Source organism: Leucopleurus acutus (assembly GCF_964270905.1).
Source record: "Leucopleurus acutus genome assembly, chromosome: 12".
In the NCBI taxonomy this organism is placed as follows: Eukaryota; Metazoa; Chordata; class Mammalia; order Artiodactyla; family Delphinidae; genus Leucopleurus; species Leucopleurus acutus.
The window spans coordinates 16,265,161-16,285,104 of NC_139154.1; the positions used below are offsets into that span (position 1 = coordinate 16,265,161).

General features: G+C 45.5%; 1 protein-coding gene across 1 annotated transcript in view; it reads right to left on the reverse strand.

The window, feature by feature from the left end:
- ACOXL (acyl-CoA oxidase like) overlaps positions 1–19,944 on the reverse strand; it is a gene marked incomplete at its 3' end in the record, with an annotated part of 382,726 nt that overhangs the window by 183,342 nt on the left and 179,440 nt on the right. Inside the window, 1 exon segment of the mRNA XM_082852053.1 lies at positions 12,061–12,177. Coding sequence (XP_082708179.1) covers positions 12,061–12,177 — 117 coding nt within the window.

A 19,944-nucleotide genomic window follows, 5' to 3' on the forward strand; every position in this document is an offset into this window, starting at 1 on the left:
CCATCTTCAGACAACCACTGATCAATCTTTGTCAGTATGGATTAGTTTGCATTTTATGCAAATGGGATTATACAGTGTATGTTATGTCTTGCTTCCTTCAATGAGCATATTGTGTTGAGATTCATCCATCCATACTGAGCAATGTATTGGTAGCTGTTTCTTTTTATTGCTGACTAGAATTCCATTCTATGCAATGCATAGATTACATTTCATTTGTGCATTCACTTGTTGTTGAACATTTTTGTTGTTTCCAGTTTGGAGCTATTACAAATAAAGCTGCTATGAAAATTCATGTAAAAATCTTATAGGAGACATATGTCTTCATTCCTCTTGAGTAAATATGTAGGAGTGAAGTGACTGGGTCATATGGAAGAGGAATTTTTAACTTTTTAAGAAACTGGCAAACAATTTTCCAAAGTGGTTGTACAATTTTACACTCCCACCAGCAGTGTATGGGAGTCCTAGTTGTTCCACGTGCCCGCCAACAAGCCATCTTTGCAGTCCTTTTAATTTTAGTCATCCTAGTGGATATGTCATGGTAATCCTCATGGTTTGAATTTGCATTTCCTCGATAACTAATGATCAAAGAATATCTTTTCATGTGTCTACTGTCTGACCATACAATCTTCTTTTGTTAAGTACCTATTCAAATCTTTTGCCCATGTTCTAGTGGCTTACCCATCTTATTTTTAGTTGAATTTTATTTTTAGTGTTCTTTACATATTCTGGATAATACCCCATTGTCAGATATACATATTACAAATATTTTCTCCCGTTCTGTGGCTTGTCTTTCCTTTTCTGAATGGCAAAGATCAATTTTGGCTCAAGGTATTTACCATCTTCCATCTACAGAATAATCTTATAATGTCTAAACATCCTTGTTTCCTCAATAAATCCTGCACATGCAAAAGATGTTGCATTGGGCCTCATGTTACAGCAAACAAAAAAGACCACGCAACCTCAGAACTGAAGCCGTTGAGCTGGGCAAATTGACAAAACGTGGAAACCACCATGTGTTTAATCGCACTCGGATGAAAAGAAACCTAATCGTATGAAGCAACTACTATAAGCAAAGAGCTTCTGCATTTATCATCTGACTTGATCCTCACAACAACTGTATGAAATAGGAAGTCATATCCCCACTTTGCAGATGGGGAAACTGAGGCTCAACTGAGGTTGCATACCTAAGTCAAGGTCTCACTTATGTTAGGACAGAGCTAGGATTCAAACCTAGGGTTCTCCAGCCCTAAATACCACTCTCTTTTCATTATAAGTAATGTGCATATCAGTGCCCTGAGGAAGTTAATAACATTCTAAATCTATGCTAGAATATAGTCACCCATGCCCTGGGCTGTGGCTGCAATTCAAGGATGCTCAGAGAATCCCAGGCCTGGTCATTTTTAAAAAATGTATATATGATTCCCCTGCGACCTCCCTAACCATAGAGACACACACACACACACACACACACACACACACACACTCCCCTCGATGTTCCCCAGGGTAAAAATGGGTGGTAAAGAAGAAATAAATCAGCTAAGAAAAAAAAGAATCATGAGACTCTCTTAGCAGAGATCTGGTAAGATTTCTTTGCAATGCTGGCCTGTGATTTTACTTAACACTGGCAGGACATGGGCCCTGCTGAGGAAGAGCCTCCATCTGCCACACAGAGCGGTTCCCCTGGTGGCGCTTATCCACTATCAAGCTCTCACGTCTGCGTGCCAAGGAGCTCTGAGAAACCCTTCTGTGTTCAGGGTGTGTAAGAGTCCAAGAGGCACATGTCTTAAGAAAGTCTGATGCAAGAAACTCAGAGGGGCCCAGAGATAAACTGGAAAATAGGGATACTGTGGCAAAAACATTCTTCCTTTCCAAACCTGTTTATTTAAGTGAATGCTTCTAGAAACGTGAAATATTTCCTTATAGGTTATGTCCATTTGAAGAATCAGAACCCACCATCAAGGCAAGACTCATTAGAAATGCAGATGGAGTATCTCTAAAACAGTTAAGTCAGCAAGAGGGCAGGATTCAATTTACAAAAATCTGTATTACATAAAAAGAGCAAACAAGACATTTTGGCAATAAGAGTTCAGGACTATATTAAAAACACAGTTTGGTAGTATCACAAACAGTACTATAAATACTATCAAATACTATATGTAGTATTTGATATATAGTTATAGACAGTCTTCATTTGGTGAAGGAACTCTAAGGGGCTTAACTATCCTGAGCCCCATTTTTTGATAAGGACAGGACTTTGGTGAATTTTTGAAACTGTGAAGTATCATTCCACCCATTCATTTATTCAACAAATATCAGTGAGATCTTACTTTGTGACAGGCACCGCTTTACGTAGGTGTTATGGAGACATCACACCATTGTAAAGCAATTATACTCCAATAAAGATGTTATTAAAAAAAAGAGAGAGAGAGAAATTTGTTGAGTTGTCATGAGGCATTAAATGAGTTACTCCACATAAAAACCTTAGGACAGTGCCTGGTATGTGGTATGCAATTGAATATGTATTAGCTATTGTCTTAATTTTATCCTTGCAGGTGTTGGGCAAAAACAGTAGGACTGGATCCAATATAAAGACAGCAGCACGATGGTGCTGTGGCCCCTCCTGGCCTGGAACCCAGCTTGGACTACTGAACTGCCCATTTGGGCTGGAATAAATAACAGGAGAGGCAAACCCAAAATACTCCTTTTGGCTGGCACACCACAGATATTGATTTATTTTTAAGTTGTTGGTCACTTTCTAAGCTAGGAAGTTCATTTTTGTAGCAAATCCCACTAGATGATTCCAAGCAGAGATTTCAGTGACCAACCGCCCTGGCCAGCCAGCCCTGGGTTCCACCAAGAGTGATGTAATCACACAAGGTGATTTCATTCAGTTGAGCTGAAGTATCTCATGCAGAGAGCCAGGCACTCTTAGCACGTGGAGATGCCAAATTAAGAATCCACGATTTCTATGCTGGAAGAATTCATAACCACAAACCAAGAGTAATGGTGAAATGAAAACAGGAGCCCGGGGGCTTCCCTGGTGGCGCAGTGGTTGAGAGTCCACCTGCCGATGCAGGGGACGCAGGTTCGTGCCCCGGTCCGGGAAGATCCCACATGCCGCAGAGTGGCTGGTCCCGTGAGCCATGGCCGCTGAGCCTGCGCATCCGGAGCCTGTGCTCCACAACGGGAGAGGCCACAATGGTGAGAGGCCCGCGTACCACAAAAAAAAAAAAAAAAAAAAAAAGGAGCCTGGGATGCTGCTCCAAGAAGCTTACAGAGGGCTCCTGATTCCAGGAGGAGCTCAGGGAAGAAGGTGACTTGGAGGAGATGACAAGCTGAACTGTGTCTCAAAGGATGACAATGAGCTACCAGGTGACGGGAGGCAAGGATGTGAGCCGTGAGTGACAGGGCGCGGTGCGGAGGCTGCCTATAAGAGAGGCTGAAGCAGGGGTGAGGTGAGCACAGGGTGGAGGACAGAAGACACGACAGTGGCTGGGGGCAGCAGGGGCCAGGCAGGGGAAGGTGCCCCGAGGTCACATGAGGGAGTGAGTTTCATCCAATACAGAAGCCGCAGGAGGGTCCCAGCAGGCAGGTGAGAATTCAGATCTCATCTCGGGCCTTGTGCTTGCGGAGAACAGATTTGACGAGGGCCAGGCTGGACTTGCGGGGCAGGGAGGCAAGAGAGGGAGCTGGGGAGGGTCCAGGCGCGATGCCAGGAAAGGTGAGCTTTGAGTGCTTTTAGTGTAGGGAGGAAAAATCACCCGAATGCGGAAACTGACAGGACGGGGGTGGGAAGTCTGAGGCGTCTTGGGGGTGATGGCCCGACAGCAGCTAACAGTTATCGAACATGTATTCCCACCACAGTCATTAATTATGGTCACAGTCTGTGAGTGAGTACACAGAGGGCATCAGCTTGTAGGTCCAGTAAGACCCAGACGCCAGGGCCCACAGGCAAGGCACTGGACCAGGATGCACGCACGACACTGGAGCCTCAGCAGTGGGAAGCAGCCCCACGGAGGTTAATAAGTGACCCAAGGACGGGCACCCACAGCCAAAGGGAAAACAGGAATCCTCCCTGGCCACGTGGCCACCCAGGCAGGGCTGTGACCTTGCTGTCGGCGGCCAAGTCCTCAGGGCCCAGAAAGGGACCTGACACACAGGTGGTGTGATGAGGGGACGAGGGCAAAGCTCTGCAGTTCTGGAGAAAGAGAGAGAGAGCAGGGGGAGAGCCCTGGCAGGCTCCTCAGGGGGCCATCCGTCACCTGGCACAGATGCTCCCGCTGAGACAGTCCCCTCCCCACTGGGCTGGCTCTGCCCGGCAGCGCGGCAGGCAGTGGGGAGATGGGTCCCACCTCTTCCAGAGCAAACAGGCACCAAAGGCCAGCCGGTTCTGTCCCCTCCTTGTCAAGGCTAGGAGAACATGAGTGGGGCGGGGTAGGGGGTTGGGTAGGGGGAATGGGGCTCACCAGGGGCCAAGCAGGTCCTTCCCCTTTCCCCCAGTCTCCAGGCTTGTGGAGGCGATGGGCACGGAAGGGGGTCAGGAACCAGGTCCACTTGCTGACCCACTATTGTCAAACCCTAGACAAGGCAGCACAAGCTCCATGTGGCAGGGACCACGTCCAACTCCAGCAGGAGTGCCAGACTCTACAAACAGAAACAGAGCACGCCCAGTAAAATGTGAATTTCAGATAAACAACGCATAATCTTTAGCTTAAGGGCACACTCCCTGTTGCAGTCATGGGAACATGCTTAGACTACAAAGGTGTGCGTTGGCTACCTGAAACTCAGCGTTAGCTGGGAGGCTGTATTTTACCTGGCACCCCTACTAGCAAGGTGCCGTAAGGTTGCTGAAGACACGAATATATGTGATGTGCCCTGGAAGAAGCTGTCCCATTTCACTTCTGTGACCTGTTTGTTACTGTGACGTGAAGCTCTGACTATCTGTGCTTTTGTCACATTAGATGGGAAGAGAGACAGGACCGCTGACGTGGCTAGGGGCCTGTTTTTCCCACTCCAGCCACATACACCTGAAGGTCTGGATGCTCACGAGTGTTTCTCTGCACTTGAGCGGGACCCAATGCATTGAACAAACATCTAACCCATCAAAACTCGAGTTACCCAGACCCTGAAACTGAAGCCAGTTGATTGGCAGAATTAGGTCCACGGGAATTGAGAGATGGGACCTATAACCAAGGCTTGATAACCTTAGTTTTTTAAAAGTGGGGTGTGTAGGGGGGAGAGGTACTTAGCATTTGCCATGTAACAACCAACTTCATTAAACTATTGCTTCCCCAGTTGGAGGAGAGGCAACAGGCATGGTAAATGAGAAATAGGAGGGCTGGATTTGTCACAGAAACACCAACTTCTCCCGGCACTGTTTCAAAACACAGACAACCTCTCCTCCCCCCATAGCTGAGGCACTTCGTCCTGGGGATTCCTTTAACCAGATTTTCAGTGGGTCAATCCCCTGCTGCCACCGAGGAGGCACAGGGGAAGAAAACAGAGCCACGAGGGGGACACGGAACTCGGTCAGAGACCACAGAAGGCCCAGGGAGGTGAAGGTCAAGGAAATCAGGAAGGTCCCGGGGGCAATTAGACTGACAGCTCGGTGAGGACATATGTCTGATGTGTCCCGTTCAACACTGTCTCACCCATGCATGGCACATGGTAAGGGCTCCGTGATTTTTTATTTTTTACTAGTCAATTTCCATTTATTACTTCTCCTTTCTCCCTTGAAACCTAAACCTGGAACGGTGATCTCTACTTCTCTGCCTTTGAGGAGTATCTCCCTAAAATCAAGAGAAACTTTAATTTTTATTAATAGTGACAACACAGTTCTTACAAAATCCAGGTATATGACGCTTACATCAGTCTAAAAAATAACAATGGAGCTGAAGGAAAAAAACATGTTGATCCATATAACACTTTTGTTACATATAAAGATGGGTGTATATAAGTGTATATATCTATAAACTTATAGATACATATATACAAATATGTATTTTATACCTATATAAACTATAAATGAGGAACACATAGTGCCTCTTTGTTATGTGGTCTAGTAACTTCTCGTGTCATGGATTTGTAAATAGTGGATTAAGAAGTGAATGTATAGATAGCCTTGCCTCTTCATAGTAGTCACAAGTTCTACAGGGCAAAAGATTCAAAGAAGAATTTTCTTTGCCTTTGGCATGCATGCAAAACATTCTTAGGTTTCACTGTCAGATTATCTTGATCCAGTATACATGTTCATGCTAATTTAATACTGCTGCTTGTTAACTGTTAGCAAAATTTATTTCCAGGTCACGCTAGGAAACTCCCTAAAAAGTTCCTGTGGTCCTCAGCTCTGGCTGCTCATAAGAATCACCAAAGAGCTTAAGGACACACACTCTGGACTCCTTGGGATGCTCCCTAGACCAGGTGAATTCGAATCATGGGAGTGGGTGCACAGAGTCTGTAGTTTTTAAAAAGCACATCAGAGAACCACTGGAAACCAGCCTCTGTGTCAAGAAATATCTGGCTTAGTTGAAGCAAGGCTGGAAGGGTGAAGGCAAAAGGGATATAATGGGGTGAGGGACACTTTGTAGAGAGTTAGTGACAACTTCAGATGGAAGCGTTGAGGTTAAAACAAGTGTCACAGGGTTAAGATATAAAAGGACACCAGAGACTTTTGTTCCCTTAATAACAGTAAGAAGGAAAGTGGATAAAATAAAAATTGTATTTTTCCAAAGAACAAATGCTGCAGGGAGCCTTGATGAGCTGAATTCCAGGGAGGAACCAGCCCTTTTTAGTAGATTGGACATTGTGTACGAAAGAAACAGAGAACTTGAAGACAGATCCATGGACATTATCCAAATTGAAGTAGAAAGAAAACAAAGAACATAACTTCAGTGACATGTAGGACAGTATGAAGCAGGTTGACATCTGTACAGGAAGGAAAGAAAGAATGGGGCAGAAAAAATATTTAAAGAAATAATAGCCAAAGTATTTCCAAATTTGATGAAAAACTTCAACCCACAGATCCCAGAGGCTCCACAAACTCCAAACAGCACAGACACACAAAACCACAAAACCACACCTAGGCCAACATAATCAAACTCTGAACATCAAAGAAAAAGAGAAAATCTCAAAAGCAGTTAAAGTGGGCATATATGGGGAATATAGGGAAACAGCCAGAAAAATGATGGCTGTTTTCTCATGAGAATCAAGGAATCAAGAAGCCTATAGAGTGAGATCATTAAGATGCTCAAAGAAAAATAAACTGTCAACCCAGAACTCTGTACATATTGGTAATGTCTTTTTTCAAGAAAGGAGAAATAAAGACTTTCTCAAAAAAAAAAAAAAAAAACAATTGGGAGAATTCGCTGCTAGCAGACCTATTCTACAAGAAATGTTAGAAGTTCTTCGGGCAGAACAAATATGGTATCAATTAGAAATTTGGATCTATACAAGTAAATTAAGTGTTAGCAATTGAATAAAGGTAAAATAAAATTCAATTTTACTGATTTTTAATTGCTCTAAAACAGAACTATGTAAAAGAAAAACAGTAGCAATATATTGTGTGTTTGCAGCATATTTAAAAGTAAATTATGTGACAACAATAGCAGAAAAAGGGATGGAAGGGAGGAATTTGGAATATACTGTTTTAGGTCCATACACGACGGGGGACGCAGTATAATAGTTCAACAGAGACTCTAATTCAGTAAAGATGTATACTGTAAACGCTGGGTCAACAAGGAAAATATTTCCAAAAGTAGTATAAATAACGTCAATCAAAGAGATAACATGGAATAATAAACAATATTCATTTAACCTAAGAGCAGGCAGAAAAAAAGGAAAAAGAAACCAAAAAAACAGATGGAAAAAATAAAAATCAGCTATCAGTGTGGATTTTAATCCAAACATATCAACAATCACTTTAAATACAATTGGTCTAAACACACCCACTAAAAGTCAGAGATTTTCAAGTTGGATAAAAAAATCAAGACCTAACTATCCTCTGTTTTACAAAGAAACCCACTTTAAAAATATAGCCAGGTTAAAAATGAACGTATGAAAAAGACGTACCATGAAAACACTAAATAAAAGGAACCTGGAGTAGCTATATTAATATGACAAAATAGACTTCAGGACAAGGAATATTTTCAGGGATTAAGAGAAAAATTACATAACGATAAAGGGATCATTGTCCAAGAAAATATAATAATCCTTACATGTATATGCATCTAAAAAACGTCAAAATCCTTGAGACAAAAACTAATAAAACTGAAAGAAGAAATGGACCAATTTATAATTATAGCTGCAAATGCCAACCCCTTCCTCTCAGCCATTGATGGAACAAGTAGGCAGAAAATCAGAAAGGATGTATATAGTCTGCAGAGCACAACCAACCAACTTAACCTAATTGGCATTTATAGAACTATCGTCCCAACTATAACAGAATATATATTCTTCGCAATGTGGAATGTGTTAGGTGTGTGTGTGTGTGTGTGTGTGTGTGTGTGTGTGTGTGCGCGTGTGTGTCTTCTGGGCCTTAAATTTGAAAGAACAGAATCCTTCATAATATGTTCTTGGACCATGACAGTACTTCCAAATAACCAAAGCAGTCAAAGCAGAAGTCTCAAGGAAAACTGTGAACTATTTTGTACTGAATGAAAATACAACGTATCAAAAGCAGAGGGATGCAGCTAGAGTAATGCTTACAGAGAAATTTTAGTACTAAATGATTAGGCAAGAAGAAAGGTCTCAAAGCAGTAACCTAACCTCTCACCTTAAGAGAGAGTGAGAAGAAATTAAAGCAAAGCAAGTAGAAGGAAAGAAATAACAAACATTGGAGGAGATATCAAGAAAATTAAAAGCAGAAAAACGGTAGAGAAAATCAATTGTATCAAATCTCTTTTTTTGAAAAAGCAATGTAATTGATAAACCTATACAAACTGATGAGGGAGAGAGAGAACAAAATATCAGGAATGAAAGAGACGAAATCACTACTGATTCCACAGACATTAAAAGGATGCTAAAGGAATACCACAACCAACACTATTGCCGTAAGTTTGACAAATTAGATGAAGTAAATAAAAATCCATTCAAGAAGAAATAGGTAATCTGAAGAATGCTATATGTATTAAAATGTACAAACAAGATTGTAGATCAATATACTAAAGTAAATACTATTCCCATATACTAGAAATAAACAATTTCACCAAAGAAAAGTAAAATGCTTAGGTATAAATATAACAAAATATGTGCAGAATCTGTGTGTTGAAAATTACAAAACACTGGAGCGAGAAATCTAAGAAGACCTTTAAAAATGGAAAGATACACAGTGTTCATGAATTGGCAGTCTCAACATTAAGAAGTCAGTTCTCCCCAATTTGATCTATAGGTTCAACACAATCCCAAGCAAAATGCCAGCCATCTTTCCTGTAGATATTTACAAGATGATTCTAACACGTATAAGTACAGGCAAAAAGGAATGAGAAGAGTCAAAACAATTCTGAAAAAGAACTCACATTACCCATTTCAAGACAAATCAAAATTTAAAGCTATCAAATCAAATCAAAATTAAAAACTATTGCTCTGATCAAGACACTTTTAAGAAAATAAAAGCCAAAGTGACAGACTGGGAGAAAATAGTTGCAAATCACATATATGATGCCAAAGAATCTATCCAGAATATAAAAAGAACTCTGACACTCAACAATAAGAAAATAAATACCCCAATTTAAAAATGGGTGTGGGACTTCCCTGGTGGCGCAGTGGTTAAGAATCCGCCTGCCAGTGCAGGGGACACGGGTTTGAGCCCTGGTCCGGGAAGATCCCACATGCTGCAGAGCAACTAAGCCTGTGCACCACAACTACTGAGCCTGTGCTCTAGAGCCCGCGAGCCACAACTACTGAGCCTGCACACCACAAATACTGAAGCCCGTGCACCTAGGGCCTGTGCTCCACAACAAGAGAAGCCACCACAATGAGAAGCCCGTGCACCGCAACGAAGAGTAGCCCCTGCTCGCCGAAACTAGAGAAAGCCCACGCACAGCAACAAAGACACAATGCAGCCAATAAATAAATAAATAAAAATAACTTTTAAAAAATGGGTGAGGAAAATATACAGATGGCAAATAAGCACATGAAAAGATACTCACTCAATGTCATTAGTTATTAGGGTAATAAAATTCAACTATTAGAAAGACCAAAATAAACTAAAATTAAAACAAAGCAAGACAAAACCTGATCATAACAATGGCTGGCAAGGATGCAGAGCAATTGGAACTCCCATATATTGCCCAAGAGAGCATAAAATGGTCCTACCTCCCTGAAAAACAGGTAGTTTCTTATGAAGTTAGACATACACATACTCAACACCCAGCAAGTCCTCTCTAAGCATTTACCCTAGGAAAAATGAAAAACCTATGTTAGAATGTTCACTGTGGCTTATTCATAGTAGCTAAAAGCCTGGAAACAACCTGAATGCTCATCAGTGACAGAAATGGATAAAAAAAAATGTGGTTTATTCACTGAATGTTACTACTCAGCAATAAAAATTAAACTCTCAACAGCATTGAGGAACATCAAGACATTCCATTGAACGAAATAAGCTGGACACACCCACAAAGACATACTGTATGATTCCATTTATATGAAGGTCAAGAACAGGCAGAAAAAGCTATCGGGAAAGAAATCAGAAAGGTGGTTGTCTCTGCTGTGGTGGTGAGTGGGGCAACTTGCAGAGGGGCACGAGGGAAACTTGTGGAGTGATGGAAATGTTTTAGATTCGGTTTAGTGTTCATCACAGCGGTGTATGTTTGTCAAAACTCACTGAGCAATAAAATCTGTGCATTTTACAATATGCAAATTCAACCTCAAAAGACATTCAAGAATATTTTAAGGAAGATGTTAGATGTGAGTGATTTACATTTTCCTCCAGGTGGCTTGGATCAATCTTAGTGCTGCTACCGAAGCTCAGTCTGCAGGGTTCACTGTTCACACACCCCGGTATCCCAGTGTTGAGCGCATAAGGGCAGAGGGGCGCCCGCCCAAGCTCCTCCCAGCCAGGCCAGCAGCACTGAGCAGCCCCACAAGCCAGCAGCACACTAGAGGCAGAATCTCTCCAATCACCTTCCTTTCATAAACCCTGGCACCAGCTTACCCATTGGCGCGGTCAGTTTCACACACACGCCAGTTCTAAATTATTCAGAAATTAATTCTCGTAGTTCCCACAAGAAGCAGGATTGCACAGGGAGGAAAGGGTCCAAAGTCTGGAGTTACATTCCCAGTCCACCCACTCCTGGACCCTGTGATCTTAGGCAAATCTCCTAATTTCTGATCTTTACCATGTGGTAATGACCCACAACTGCCCAGGCAATGTCTAGGCTTATGAGACAAAGATAAGAAGAGCCAGCTGTAAAATGTGAAGTTCTGTGTGAATTTACAGTATTATTACTGCTCTTTTTATTTTGCGGTACGTGGGCCTCTCACTGTTGTGGCCTCTCCCGTCGCGGAGCACAGGCTCCAGACGCGCAGGCTCAGCGGCCATGGCTCACGGGCCCAGCCGCTCCACGGCATGTGGGATCTTCCCGGACCGGGGCACGAACCCGTGTCCCCTGCATCGGCAGGCGGACTCTCAACCACTGCACCACCAGGGAAGCCCCTACTGCTCTTTTATTCAATAGCCCGCCACCATATGTACACATCTTGACCTATTTTTGAAAATATTAGTATAAATTAGAACCGTTTTCAGAGGTAGAGAAATTTCAACTGTTTGAGTCTGTTTCTTTTAGAAACTCTGGAGAAGTGTCAGTTCGGGTCATCCCAAATTCTTCGTGGACCCCATCATCAGGATATATGGACTACCAAGATTCAGATGGCAAGTTTGACCTGAGCACTGGATTTTAACCACAGACTCTTTCGTGTTCACAGTTAAAAGTAAATTTTAAAAAAATAAAAAAGTTTTGACAAAAGAAAAGAAGTGAAGCCCCTGCCTGCCTCTCTCTTCTGCCTCCTATTAATGCCAGAGCCGCAGACTCACCTCAAGAGGGCAAACCCCCAGAGGCATCTCACCTGTTGGCGAAGGACAGGGCCAAGGCCGTAGCCAGGTGAGGCATCAGCCGCAGGGTCTGTGTTTGGTGCTCAATAATCTTGACCTCTTCCTTGGCTTTGGGCCCAAACTGCCTCTGGCTAGAGAGAATCAAGCAGACACAACTTTACCAAAATCCAATAGGCAACATCATCCCAAACAGCCATTTGTCTTTCAAATACTTCAGATACAGAATGCCTCAGTCTCCTGAAATGTACTTAAGATGGCAAAAGTTTCTGAAGATAGTCCAACAAAAAGCTTTTCAGCTGCTCTGGAAATTAACCTTCCCACCATGGAATATTTTTAAAGCAGGGTATCTATTTAATACACAGAGTAATTTTTACTCCTTAACATTTACGTGGCATTTTATAGTTCCTAGTGCACGGAGATCATTAATTATTCAGCTTTACTAAGTTCCTGACATAATTAATAGGACAGGAGTGATACCCTAGAACATATTTCAAAAGGACAGTCTCAACAAGGAGGCCACGCCAACCCCGGTGCTTCTGTCAGATTCACAGGTGGGTCATTATTTTCAGCCCACCTAAATCCTCCCCTGCAGTTCCTCGTGCAAAAGGTGTTCTCCACATCCTTCCTTAAACCCCGTGCCCTGTGGACAGCACTGCCTTTCGCTCTGATGCAGCTGTGTAGGGGTGAACAGAGGTCCTCCTCAGAGCAGCTTGTAAAGTGGGGTGGGATTGTTCCCAGGCATCACCCGTGGGTTAATCCTACAGAATCCCGCGGCTGTAGAAAGCACAAGCCCCGCCTGTCTAGGTCACCCCCCTGCCCCATGCAGGCTGATGCTCTACAATCCTGGGCTTGGCAGCCTCCCTTCTGTGAACAGCTCCGATCTTAACGTCAATTTCTGACACATTTCACACACACACGTGCACACATGTGCAGACGTACGCACACAGGTGCACATTGTGCTAGGTTATCCAACAGGCAGGGCGAACCTGTGCTTCAGACGCCAATGAAATGAGGATACCCATCAATCACTCAACGAGAGACGGGAACCAGCAAATTTTTAAAAATTTTGTTTCATACTTTCTGGGTCATAATTGCATGCTTTAATGTTCTTCCTATTTGTAATTAAAAGGAGGGTACCATGATCTTTTTAGTTCATAAAGCATCTAGAATTCACAACCTGGCCATCTCATGTGGGTGGGAGGCAGTGAGGACAGACCTAACAACAAGCACACACAGGCACACTGTGAGCGCAGGCTCGTTTTCTACGAGCATAGCTTCCCCAGACGCCATCTAACCACCCCACAGATAGTTGTCTGAGGAACATGACCCCACCCTGCCTTTGCCCATGCCCTCCGTCCATCCCAACCACAACAGAGCACAGTGCCAAAGGAGCCTGACAGTCCGTAGGAAAACCTCTCAGCTTTTTCCCGATCATCGTGAAACCAATAAAACAGTCACAGACCCAATAATGATGTCATCATAACGTCGGGTCATTCTACAAACTCCATTTGTGCCCACTCTCTTAACTTGCATTTTGAAACGCTGTGTTTCTACTGGAACTTTTCCTATGGTCGTTGCGGCTAAACTCTTCTCCACCGAAACCAGCTATCGCCACATGCGATTCACTCCCCTGGGGGACATCTGCGGGCCTGCTCGGTGCCAGCATCACCCGAGGTGCCAGGCGTCCCTCAAGGTCAAGAAGGCTCAGGCCCGGCCACGGAGCTCATAGCCTGAAGCTCACAGCCCAGGACACGGACGGAAGCAGCCCAGGTGGCGTGGGCAGGGAGAGCCTCGCGTGTCCCTCCTTCCCATCACCCCCTCATCCCACCCTGTCGGTCACCAGTATTTCCTCCTTTGACGCCAGAGAATCATTGCAGGAAGCACCACCCACATGGCAACAGCAAAATAAGGGACTGATCACAGCACCTTTTAGGTTTTGTTTTGCTGAAAAATAATTACAACGAGAATATACTTTGAGACAGTATCCCATCACGTTTTCTGATTTTGTGTGTGTAGTGTTGGTCTTGGCCGGCACTCAGCAGGCACTCAATAGTCACTGAATGAATGAAAGAATTAATGAGTTTTGGCAACGAGGAAATACCAATGAAGCACCGCAGAGTGGCTCGCTCCGACCTCACAGAAGGTCTTTGGATGCCAGATCTGACCCCTGACCTGCCGTGCCTCAGTTCCCCAGTGGAGGAACACCTTGAAATCACCCCATTTCCTCTCTGAGCCTCACAATTCAATTGGGGTGACAGGAGAGCAGAAAGAGGCCACCAAGGGTCCACACAGCTGGCCTCTCAGTGCCTTTCCCTGTGCTGATAGGGAGGACGGAGTTTAGCTAACGCATTGCCAAGAGACCAAGTGATTTCACAACAAGGATCTGCATTTCCAGGCTTTCTTGAAAACAAAGAAGATCTGGCAACGCTGGACCCCATTCCCGTGATGGGATTCCCCGGAGGTCTGAGGCCGTCAACCCCTCCACTGGGGGCATGGCCGCCCCCCACGATCCCCAGAGCCCTCTCCACTCGCCGACATTACCTGCAAGCCTGGGAGGCACTGCATTTTCAAGCCCTGCCACAGTGGATTTCTATTTTTCATCCAGCATAAATTTACATCAGCATCCTAATTTGTTAATTAAGTGCTGTGATTATGATACACAGCCGAGCGGAGTCCTTCTGTAGGAGTCTATGAATTCATTAGGAGAATTCCTGAGGGCAAAACAGCCCTGGCAGCTCACACAGAATAAAATCCAAATGCCTCAGCTTGGCATTCAGGACCTGCTTTGGCCTTACTTGAGGGTCCCAACTGCTTCCTGCTAAGCCCCGCAGACGCCTTCCCATACTGGGCCTCTGTCCAGGCGGACTCTGCCTGCAGCCAACCTCACCCCTAACTACCACACGTCATATCTTTGGTGGCTCAGCCCCCTCCTCCCACTGAGACGTCCTCCCCTCTCTGGACTCACCCCTTCAAACACCAAACCAAAGCCATCAAAGCAGGCAGCTGCTTCTCCCCAGACTGCCCCGAGCATTTCATCTGTTACTCCTCCCACATGGGAGCACTTTTCCCTTTCATGCTGGCGCCGTGTGCACCTGTATTAACCACATGTTTTGATGCGTTGCCATCTGGGCCCTTGCTGACCCTGGAGGGACTGCCCCTCCCAGGACTCGCCAATTCCTTGAGGGAGCAAAGGATTACATCTTTCATTGCCAACTGGCCAATCCAGAGCCCGCATCCCTACCACCTCCTTCAGGGGCTCTTTCACGCTGGGCCACTGTTCCCCTGCCCTAATCTCCCCCTGGCCAGACCACTAGGACAGCCCCCAGGGCCCCCAAACCTGCTGGAATCATTCAAACTAGCCTAAACCAAAAAACCCCTGAACCTGCTTAGCCTGCTTATCCTGCCTCACCCGTGCCTTCCCCCAGTAGAAGCTCCTGTCCTCACTCCCTCTGACTCCTGACTGTCCTGGTGCCTCCCCAGGTGGCCCTGCATGGCATGGCATCCCTCCATCTCTTGGGAACTGCAAGTAACAAGCTATGTTTTCAGTGGCAGTGGGCTCCTGATGTGTCGTCTCCTGTCACCATACCTAAACAATTAATACAACCTATGGTTTTTGGGGGTTTATTTATTTATTTATTTTTGGCTGCATTGGGTTTTCGTTGCTGCGTGCGGGCTTTCTCTAGCTGTGGCGAGCTGGGGCTACTCTTTGTTGCAGTGCACAGGCTTCTCACTGCGGTGGCTTCTCTTGTTGCACAGCACAGGCTCTAGGCACGCGGGCTTCAGGAGTTGTGGCTCGCGGGCTCTGGAGCTCAGGCTCAGTAGTTGTGGCGCACGGGCTTCGTTGCTCCGCGGCATGTGGGATCTTCCCGGACAAGGGCTCGAACCCGTGTTCCCTGCATTGGCAGGTGTATTCTTAAGCACTGTGCCACCAGGGAAGCTCCAACCTAGGATTTTAAAACAGCACCTGGGGCCAAGACTCACAGCTCACGGAGGGTAGGCCTGTTCTGTCTTCAGGTGCCCCAGCCTGGCCAGGTGTGAGTGGGCGGGAGAGACTGAAAGCAAGGTGACAGATGTAGTGTCCTGCCATCTCCCAGCAGCAACACACCCAACTCCTCCAGCACCCATCCCTCCACGTCTCTTTGGAATGTTCGCTTGTTCATAGATGTTCTGATAAAAGCCCAACTGGCAGACACTGGAGTACTGAGTGGGAGCCAGTGGGCATTTACGACAGCGATGGAGCAACTAAGCAACTAAGATGAGGAACCCACCCTGTCCTTATGCCCAACAGCCCACCCACTGGGTTTTTTTCAAGAAAGGAACAAATGAGTGGGCAGAAGGCAGGCAGCACCCACACTCTTTCCCTCCCTTTCTCTGGCCCGAGACACTGAGAGTCTCCCAAGCACTGAGCCAGGAGGTTCTCATGGGCTTCTCACCCTTGAAATGTGCTCTCTGGCTTCTCCAGGGGAAAACATCAATATGACACTCAAGGCTAACGACCCTTCTCCTGACCAGAGATGCTGCCAGAGTCATCCCTAAGACTGCCACCATCAATCCCCAAGCCAGTAGCCTGGTTCCAACAGAGGCAGCAGAGAGAGGCGGTCTCAAGCCTCTGTGCTCTGAGAGAACTTGGCCGGAGGAGGTCACCCTCTTATTTACACACTCAGGCCCCAGTCGACTTCACGGAGGGCTGGGATGGTCCAGGCCAGTCCTCTGGTTGCCAGCATCTTGGCACATTGCCCTGAACACAACTCACAGGACCACAATCCCTGCAGCTGGTCGGCAATTACTGCCTGCCAGACGTTTTTACTGTTCCAGTTTATGATCTATATGGACACAATATTCTTCCTGTCCTTTTCCTCCCCTGGGTTACTATTTTTCTTTAAAAACCCATGTAAAGGCTATATTTTTCTCTGTAAACATACTTTTTATTTCAGGGCCGGAAAACAACCCCAAAGTCACTGAGCTCAAATTTTTCATGGTCTTTAAAAAGAGAAAGTGATGTGTGTGCATCACAGTATCCCTGTGAGAGGGCTGTGAACGATGCCATTTAAAATGATAGATTTGAGAAGCTATTTCTGGATTCCAGCAACTCATAAGGACGGGAGGAAACATTTATTTTGGGGTTGTTTTATTTTGTTCCCACTCAGTTTTGAACACGGCCGCTTAAAGCAACATTCATGGAAAGTGACACAGCTATTAATCACCCACGCAGCTACTGCACGCGCAGCCTCTGGGGAAGGCCGGGCTGCCTGCCTCCCCAGCTCTCCCTCTGGTCTCTTCTCCCAAAGGAGGCCAGTGACCTACTAAAAAGATAATTGCTTTGCGTGTTTCTTGCTCTGCAGCATCATTGCATCAGCCTGCTCTGAATGACAGCCAGTCAAAGTGGAAGGAAGAGAGTTCTGTGGCTGGGCCTCCATCCTTGATCCTGAGATTTCTGGGGGTGCAAGCTGGTTCACAGGCATCCCTGCTGCCAGAGGACAGAACTCTCCTCCTTCTCTGTCAAAGGGCTGACCTCTGTGGACAAAAGCTGAGCAGATTCCTCAGCCCCGGCCACACTCCCTGTGGCCACCTGCCCTCGTTAATAACTCAGCCACAGAGAGGATTCAGGGAGCCCGTGAGTGCCCCAGAGGTGGACCACTGTGCCCCATTCTCACTGGCCCCAATGGAGACCCCCCAGCCTCTCGGAGAGCCCACAGCCCATCTGTCCCTAATTCTCCCCTTCTCTGGGATGTTCCTGGACAAAGAAACCCAGAGGCAAAATATGTTACAAAGCAGGATATATTTTTTTAAATTTTTATTAGAGTTGACTTACAGTGTTGCGTTAGTTTCTGCTGTACGGCAAGTGTATCAGTTACACATATACATATATCTACTCTTTTTTAGATTCTTTTCCCATATAGGTCATTACAGGGTATTGAGAAGAGTTCCCAAAGCAGTATATTTTAATGGCACGGGTTGGACCCAGCAGATTGGGTTCAGCTGGCCGGCCAGGATGTAAAAACCTGGCTACTTATTATCCGGTAACGCGTAGAATAGACACATGACTCCCAGCTCCAAGCCTCACCAAACCCAGTCCCAACCAACCCAAGCTGGGGTCAAGTTTGGGATCACAGAAGGGGCTGGGCTGCACACAAATTTAGCTACTTTTTTTTTTTTTTAAGTTGAACATTTACTAGTTTGCCCTGGGGCTCTGACGAAGCAATCCTGCCTTAAACATCAGGGTCCACATGTGACCTCCACCATGTTTTAGGTGTCATTCCCCAAATGGGCAATTTTCAGTCCATCTGTAGGAGAGATGGGAGAAGTGTATGTATGTAGTCTATAGATAAGTGCTGCTTTAATAGTAGCCTTGGTTGTGATGAAATATGCAACATGGTCCCAAGGAAGAGTTCTCAAAGTGCCCTTCCAATCCTGCAGAGATCCCAACAATTACCTTTTGCACCTTCCAGACCCCTTTTTTTCTCCCACCCCTTAGCAGTCTTTCAATCCAACCACAGAAAAGAACAGATGAACCTCAATGGTTGTGATGGGGTCAGTGAAAATGACAATTTTTAAACATGAGAATATTTCAGATACAGAAAAAATGAGGGTGCTTTGGTATCAGTGTCCAAAGGTATATAGAAAGAGCAGGGACCGCCACCCCAAACACACAAACACAGACACTAGAGCCCGTGTTTTCTTGGCCATAGAGTGCAGAGACAAACAGCCTTTGCTGTTACTTTTTTCCCATTCTCAAAGGTCACACCAAATCAAAACCAGGAACATAAAGGCCCTTCCCCAACAGGAAACTCATGGGTCTAAAATCGTGACCAGTCACGGCCTGGTGGGGACTGACGTTCTGCTACCCTAGGCTGCAAAGACTGTCTACCCCACCCACTAGCACTGGGAGAGCAGTGCCAAGGGGAGCAGGCTACAGAACCGTAAGAGGTTGGGATCAGGCCACTTCCTCCCATCAGTGGATGGATGACCCCAGTAGACACCCCAGAAGTCCTTCAGATAAAGAGACAACAGGAGGCAGAGTATCCCTATGACCCTCTCTCCATATTTCTATTGTGTGGGCCACTTCTGGCCAACATCATAACCCTGGGCTGTAACCACAGTGACGCTGACCTCATGTGAAGGACCAGTATAGAGCCAGTCCTGGGCCACCTTGGATCTGAAGGTCTACCAACTCCAGCTTCTTCTCTGAGGGTTCAGTTACACCAGCAAGAGGGGTCCGACCTGAAAAACTGTGGCTCAAACGCCTTCACAATAAAACACAGAGAACCTGGCTACCTCTCCGCTGAGTTTGTTCTTATCCTCTTCTGGAGCTTCCTGCTGCCCCCAGATGGCCATCCTGGGGCCAAGTCAACATCACTCCATCCCAGGCATCACAGGAGGGGAGGCAGGACAAAGTGGTTAAATCCCAGGCTTTGGATCAGACAAACCTGGCTTGCATACAGACTCTGACCCCTGTCGTTTTCTCCTGGGCAAGTTACACAAACTCACTGAGCCTCGAGTGCCTCAGTCCTAAATCGGGGCTGACGAAGACAGAGGGGACGAAGGGAGACATTGCCCACGCCTGACACACAGTAGGTGTTCAAGGCATGGCAGGTGTCATCACCACAGTCATTACCGTTACCCAAGTTCCTAGGATCACCCTCTATTCTATTCATCCTTGATCTAGGAAAGCCATTTAAAGATTTCCCAAAAGAAACACTTTCTTTCACCCAGACAAAGCACTAATCTATTCTGCATCACTAAAGCTGTTGTGAAAAGATTTTCAGGGTGAAGAGGAAAGTCTCTTCCACTCAACATTAAAGATAATGAAATTGCTGACAGAAAAGAAAACAAGCTGTCAACTAATATGTTAGAAAAAAAGTGTGTGCGTGTGTGTGTGTGTGTGTGTGTGTGTGTGT